General features: G+C 46.6%; 1 protein-coding gene across 1 annotated transcript in view; it reads left to right on the top strand.

The window, feature by feature from the left end:
* The first annotated feature begins 455 nt into the window (after positions 1-455).
* The window catches only part of LOC113406192 (cilia- and flagella-associated protein 47-like), a 691445-nt gene continuing 685071 nt past the window's right edge, over positions 456-6829 (top strand). The window contains exon 1 of the mRNA XM_029910955.1: positions 456-614. Coding sequence (XP_029766815.1) covers positions 456-614 — 159 coding nt within the window. The remainder of the gene's footprint in view (positions 615-6829) is intronic.

Genomic DNA, 6829 nt, shown 5'->3' with positions numbered 1-6829 from the left:
AATTCCCAAGGCAGGGGCTCAAGTCGGGTGTGCCACATACCCCCAGCCTGGGCATGCAGGGTTGGGCTTTAAGGCTGGTACTAGGGTGACCAGACGTCCCCATTTTATAGGGACAGTCCTGATATTTGAGGCTTTTTCTTATATAGGTTCCTATTACCCCCCTCCTGATTTTTCACACTTGCTGTCTGATCACCCCAGCTGGTACTTTCCCCCCAACCCCAGGGACTCCTATTGCCGGTTCAGTAGCTAATAAGCAAGGGGGCGGGGCCAAGATAGACTCAGCCCCGGAGCCTCTCGCCCTATTGGTTGAATTGGAAGTTCCGCTCATAATCTCGTCCAATCAGGGTTCTGTTTTCGTTGCCCGGCGACCGTTTCCAAGCGGTGCCGGCTCCTTCCTTCTTCCCAGCTGCGGGCTGCGTGTCCAGGCGGCCGGGACGCGGGCGCTGCGCGGGACAATGGCGGGGCCGCGGGACGTGGCCGGGCTGCGCCTCTGCCCGGCCGAGCTGCGCTTTGTGGACGCGGTGCCCGGGGGCCGGTACCGGGCGCTGCTGAGCGTCCAGAACCTGCAGCCGGGGAGCCGCCGCCTCCAGCTGCTGCCGCCGCGCCGCGCCCAGGTGAGAGGCTGCCCCCGCCCAGCGAGCCCCTGGGACATGGGAGAGCCGGGGCCGGGGCTGGGGCTGCCCGGGGCGGGTCCCCGCATTCGCTTCGGCCAGGCCGCCGGGATGGGCAGGGGCGGGCTCTGGGGCTTGCGCGCGGGTTGCCACTCCAGGTGTAGTGCTGCAAACTGCTGCCCTGATACAATGGGCTACCTTGACCTTTCCCCATCCTCTGGTCCAAGGCTAGCTCTCTCTCTCTCTGTGTGTGTGTGTGTGTTGCTACACGTGTCACAATTTGCTGGCTCTCCCCTTCTCCCATCTCCTGCATCTGGGGGTGGGAGGAGGTAGCAAGTTGTGATGGTTGTGGGCACGCCCCTCACGATTTACTACCATGGTGAAATTTCTGTTTCAAATGTATGTGGACACAAATACATTATATTTTTGTAATTTGAAAAAACATTCTACAGAGGTAAACTTCAGGGCTATTGCATAAGACCTGAAGGTTTTGGGTTTTTTTTGTTTGCTTCTTTCCATTGCAGATGATGGGCTATAATAACATTTTAATGTTTCCAAAACACTGAAACTAGTGTAAAGTACTGTAAACAGTTTTTGAAATAAGTTTATTATTATTCCATTTTAAACACAAGCTATTAAGCAGAAAATCTACCATTCTTCATTATAAACACCCCTCCCCCTGCCCAAATCCCTTGTCACTGTTACGCATATTGATCAAGTTTTCAAAACTAAATTTGTACTTCTGAACTTTGGCACAACCGTATGTGTATATTGTCCTCTGATCTTATTCCAGAGATGTTTTTTCAGGCTTTTTCCTCACTGCTAAAGCCGAAGTGACCTCTCACTGTGGTTTTTATGTCAGAATAGCTTCTGCATGTTAGCTACCAAATAAAACAAAAATCACCTTTTTTATCAGTGAGGAAAAGACCTAAGTCCTATGTTCACAAAGGGACTTAAGCATTGCAGTGCTCCTGCCTAGATTTTAGGCACCAAGATAGTCAGAGGAACACAACTGCAGTTCACAAATCCTGAGTTAGGTGATTATGCTCCCCATATAATGCATGGGGGGAGGGGAGAGGTAACACAGAGTTGGTACTACAAAAACCAGCTCTCTAGACAGGCAGCTGCCAAAGACAGCTTCTGGGAGATGCCAGTCAGAGGGATGTGTACTAAACCCCATCCCCTCACAGAGTTCAGTGCCTAAATCCCCACTGCATGCAGGCACCTCGCTGTTCAAATTCTTTATCCCATTCTGCCTGAGTGGGGATTGAACCTGTCTCTCCCACATCCCCGCTAAGTGTTTTCACCCATTGATCTAGAACAGGGATAGACAACCTTTGGCCCGCGGCTCGCCAGAATAAGCTCCTGGTGGGCTGGGCCGGTTTGTTTACCTGCCGCGTCCACAGGTTCGGATGATCGCGGCTCCCACTGGCCGCAATTCGCCGCTCCAGGCCAATGGGGGCTGCGGGAAGTGGCGTGGGCCAAGGGATGTGCTGCTCAGTGTCACCCCCGTCCTGCCAGTAGGCAGGACTTGACCCCAGATACACAGGCACAGCCCCTACTGCAGCCCTGTGAGGAGATGCATGGGGGAAAGTACCGGAAAGCGGCCTTTTGTTTTTCCCAACTCTTGAATGAATGGGAACTCTTGGCCAAAGCTGTTCCTAGCTGGGTGGGTGCAGGTGCCAGGGGAAGCCAACAGTGGGATGCACTACACATGGAGCCTGCATGGTTGGATGCTGCAGGCATAAAGGAGGAGGCCCCCCATCCGGGGGGAGCATTGGCAGCTTGTGGAACTGAATAAAGTTGTCCATGGAGAAAGGAGACTCTTAATGAAAATCCATGAGTCCTCAGCTGGATGATTGTGGGAAGATGAACCAATTCTGAAAATATAGGGAGTTCTTGGGGTCTTTATATGCTGTTCTTGAGAAAGTGCAGGTGGCGTCTATGGGACATTGGGAAAATTGACTGTTTTCATTAGATTTTAAGTGATAGATCCACAGTTAGCATTAGAAGTGCTTTTGGGGAAAAGAAGCCTCCATGTGTTTGAGACCCTTATGGGAGTTGCATATCAGATTAACCTTTGCTGGTGAATCTTGCTTACCCTCTCCTGGGTGAAATAACTCAAGTAGGGAGTTTGATTTACCCCCCTATCCTCCCCAACTGTTTCCTTTCAAGAACTCTGTGACATCCTCTTTCTTTGCCAAATGGTGTCCTCCAGATGTAAATCTCTTTGCCACAGGTAAGAACACCATGTAAGTGAGGTAGTGTTACAGAGCAGGCAGGGACTCAAGTTCTCTTAGAATGCTTTTCTTTCTTAATGGTTGGTGGGGCTTATGTATACCCGCTCTTTCCCCAGTTTTCAATCTTTTTCCTTTGCTTCTCGAGGTCCTCGAAAATTTGGCAGGACTCAGCTTGAATAGTCATACTTGCTTCAGTATGGACTTGAGAGATCTGTTGCTTCTTTCAAAGAAGCTCCCATTCTTTCTTCTTTATGTCCTGGATCTCTCTTCTTTGGAGAGAGGATGGGTACTGCATCAGTATATCAGTTAAAAGAACAGGAGTACTTGTGGCACCTTAGAGACTAACAAATTTATTTGAGCATAAGCTTTCATGGGCTACATCCCACTTCTTCGGATGCATAGAATGGAACATATATATACACACACATATAGCGAGCATGAACAGGTGGGAGTTGTCTTACCAACTCTGAGAGGCCAATTAAGTAAGAGAAAAAAAACTTTTGAAGTGATAATCAAGATAGCCCAGTACAGACAGGTTGATAAGTGTGAGAGTACTTACATGGGGAAATAGATTCAATGTTTGTAATGGCTCAGCCATTCCCAGTCTTTATTCAAACCTAAATTGATTGTGTCTAATTTGCATATCAATTCGAGTTCAGCAGTTTCTCGTTGGAGTCTGTTTTTGAAGCTTTTCTGTTGTAAAATAGCCACCCGCAGGTCTGTCATTGAATGACCAGACAGGTTAAAGTGTTCTCCCACTGGTTTTTGAGTATTATGATTCCTGATGTCAGATTTGTGTCCATTAATTCTTTTGCGTAGAGACTGTCCGGTTTGGCCAATGTACATGGCAGAGGGGCATTGCTGGCACATGATGGCATATATCACATTGGTAGATGTGCAGGTGAAAGAGCCCCTGATGGTATGGCTGATGTGATTAGGTCCTATGATGATGTCACTTGAATAGATATGTGGACAGAGTTGGCATCGGGCTTTCTTGCAAGGATAGGTTCCTGGGTCAATGTTTTTGTTCAGTGATGTTTGGTTGCTGGTGAGTATTTGCTTCAGGTTGGGGGGTTGTCTGTAAGCGAGGACAGGTCTGTCTCCCAAGATCTGTGAGAGTGAGGGATCATCTTTCAGGATAGGTTGTAGATCTCTGATGATGCGCTGGAGAGGTTTTAGTTGGGGGCTGAAGGTAACAGCTAGTGGTATTCTGTTATTTTCTTTGTTGGGCCTGTCTTGTAGGAGGTGACTTCTGGGTACTCGTCTGGCTCTGTCAATCTGTTTTTTCACTTCAGCAGGTGGGTATTGTAGTTTTAAGAATGCTTGATAGAGATCTCGTAGGTGCTTGTCTCTGTCTGAGGGATTGGAGCAAATGCGGTTGTATCTTAGAGCTTGGCTGTAGAGAATGGATCTTGTGGTGTGTCCTGGATGGAAGCTAGAGGCATGTAGGTAAGTATAGCGGTCAGTAGGTTTCCGGTATAGGGTGGTATTTATGTGACCATCGCTTATTAGCACAGTAGTGTCCAGGAAATGGACCGCTTGTGTAGATTGATCTAGGCTGAGGTTAATGGTGGGATGGAAATTATTGAAATCATGGTAGAATTCCTCAAGGGCTTCCTTTCCATGGGTCCAGATGATGAAGATGTCATCAATGTAGCGCAAGTAGAGTAGGGGCGTTAGGGGACGAGAGCTAAGGAAGCGTTGTTCTAAGTCAGCCATAAAAATGTTGGCATACTGTAGGGCCATGCGGGTACCCATAGCAGTGCCGCTGACTTGAAGGTATATATTGTCCCCAAATGTGAAATAGTTGTGGGTGAGGACAAAGTTCAGCCACCAGGTTAGCTGTGACATTATCAGGGATACCGTTCCTGATAGCTTGAGGTCCATCTTTGTGTGGAATATTGGTGTAGAGGGCTTCTACATCCATAGTGGCCAGGATGGTGTTTTCTAGAGGATCACCGATGGATTGTAGTTTCCTCAGGAAATCAGTGGTGTCTCGAAGATAGCTGGGAGTGTTGGTAGCGTAGGGCCTGAGGAGAGAGTCCATATAGCCAGACAATCCTGATGTTAGGGTGCCAATGCCTGAGATGATGGGGCATCCAGGTTTATGGATCTTGGGTAGCAAATAGAATACCCCTGGTCGGGGTTCTAGGCATGTGTCTGTACAGATTTGTTCCTGTGCTTTGTCAGGGAGTTTTTTTTAGCAGATGGTGTAGTTCCTTTAGGTAATCCTCAGTGGGATCAGAGGATATGATTCTATGATAATGGCTTGTAGAATGTGGTGTTAGAGAGCTGTCTAGCAGCCTCTTGGTCGTAATCCAATTTATTCATGATGACGACAGCACCTCCTTTGTCAGCCTTTTTAATTATGTCAGAGTTGTTCCTGAGGCTGTAGATGGCGTTGTGTTCAGCATGGCTGAGGTTGTGGGGCAAGTGATGTTGCTTTTCCACAATTTCAGCCTTTGCTTCCGTCAACGTGCAATCTATCAGTTGTTTCAGTTGTTTTATCCTTCCTCATCACCATTGTATCCAAACACCTCAGTTATTAAGGTATTTATCCTCATAACACCACAGTGAGTCAGGGAAGTGCAATCATCGCCATTTTACAGATGGGAAACTGAGTCACAGAGATTAAGTGACTTGGCCAAGATCACACAGTATGTTTGAAGCAGAACAGGAATTGAATTAGTTATCCAGTTTCCTGTTTCACAACCTTAACTGCAAGCCTCCCCTCCCCTTCATCTGCTAACATGGTTTCCTCTTGTGTTATGGGGGTGGGGGGAGGGGTCTATTCAGTTCTTGAGTAACTTATCTTTTCATCATCATTCTGTGAGGTTACAGATAACATTGTCTATAGTGGATGCCTAAATTAAGTATCTAACTCCATGTTTAGGCATTTAAAGCACTTAAATAAGTGGACTGATTTTTTTTTTTTTTCCGGCTATTCTGAGCACCTACCCCGCCATTGAAAATTAGTTACCATCACTTGAGCTAGGAGAATTGGTGACATCCATAATGCTGGCTTTCCTTATATCATCTTTCACAACAATATGTTTGTTTTCCAACCATAGTCTAATTTTTTCCATAGAGTATTCATACTAGTCCACTTTCACAAATTTTATTTTGCTTCAAGTCTTCACTCCTCTAACCTCTTGATTTACTGAGGAGGCCAGATTACACGGGCTACTCAGTTATTACCTGACTGGAATCAAAGCTGTTCCATAAATAAATTTAGTGGATTTCTGGTTTTTGAAGAGCAAAGCCCAAGACAATTCTGTTCAAAGACTGCCAAAATGGATAAAGTATATTCCAATTTAGCTTTCTTAGAGTTTTATACTGCCTCTCATAACTATAGTATCTGAGTGCCTTCCACATAAATCTATAGAATAGTGAAGCTTCTAGAGGATTTCATGGAAACGTTGGCACTTCTCACTTTACAGGGTCAGAAACTCTCTGCTTGATGTAGTTTGTTTTTGGGAGATGAGGTTGGGAATAAAAGTGGTGGTCAAACTGTGAGTATCACTTATAGATGAAAGGCTTTCTCAAAGAGGAAGGCTTTTTAATGTTTCATGAAGATATTCAGACTCTGGATTTGCCAGATCACCTCTAGAAAATTGTTCCATAGCCAATTCCCTTCAACAGAAAATGGTTTGTCCTTAGTTCTCATATGCGTTGTACTGCGCTTAGTGATCTGCATTGTCCCAGAGGAGCACAGCTGTTGCAGTGGTTCATATATCAAAGCGGGACCTATGATGTAGTCAAGGCTTGTGTCAAGGCTGTATCCCCACTTTGAACTTTAGGGTACAAGAGTGGGGGCCTGCATGAGGACTCCTAAGCTTATCTACCAGCTTAGCTCTGGTCCGCTGCCACCATCTCAAGAACTCCCTCCCTGGGAAGCCTTGAGAAACCTTTCACCAATTCCCTGGTGAACACAGATCCAAACCCCCTTGGATCTTAAAACAAGGAGAAATTAACCAT

This window comes from Terrapene carolina, unplaced genomic scaffold (genome assembly GCF_002925995.2).
Source record: "Terrapene carolina triunguis isolate 2854851 unplaced genomic scaffold, T_m_triunguis-2.0 Scaffold23, whole genome shotgun sequence".
NCBI classification, from domain to species: Eukaryota; Metazoa; Chordata; order Testudines; family Emydidae; genus Terrapene; species Terrapene triunguis.
This window is presented reverse-complemented; position numbering and strand designations above follow the sequence as displayed.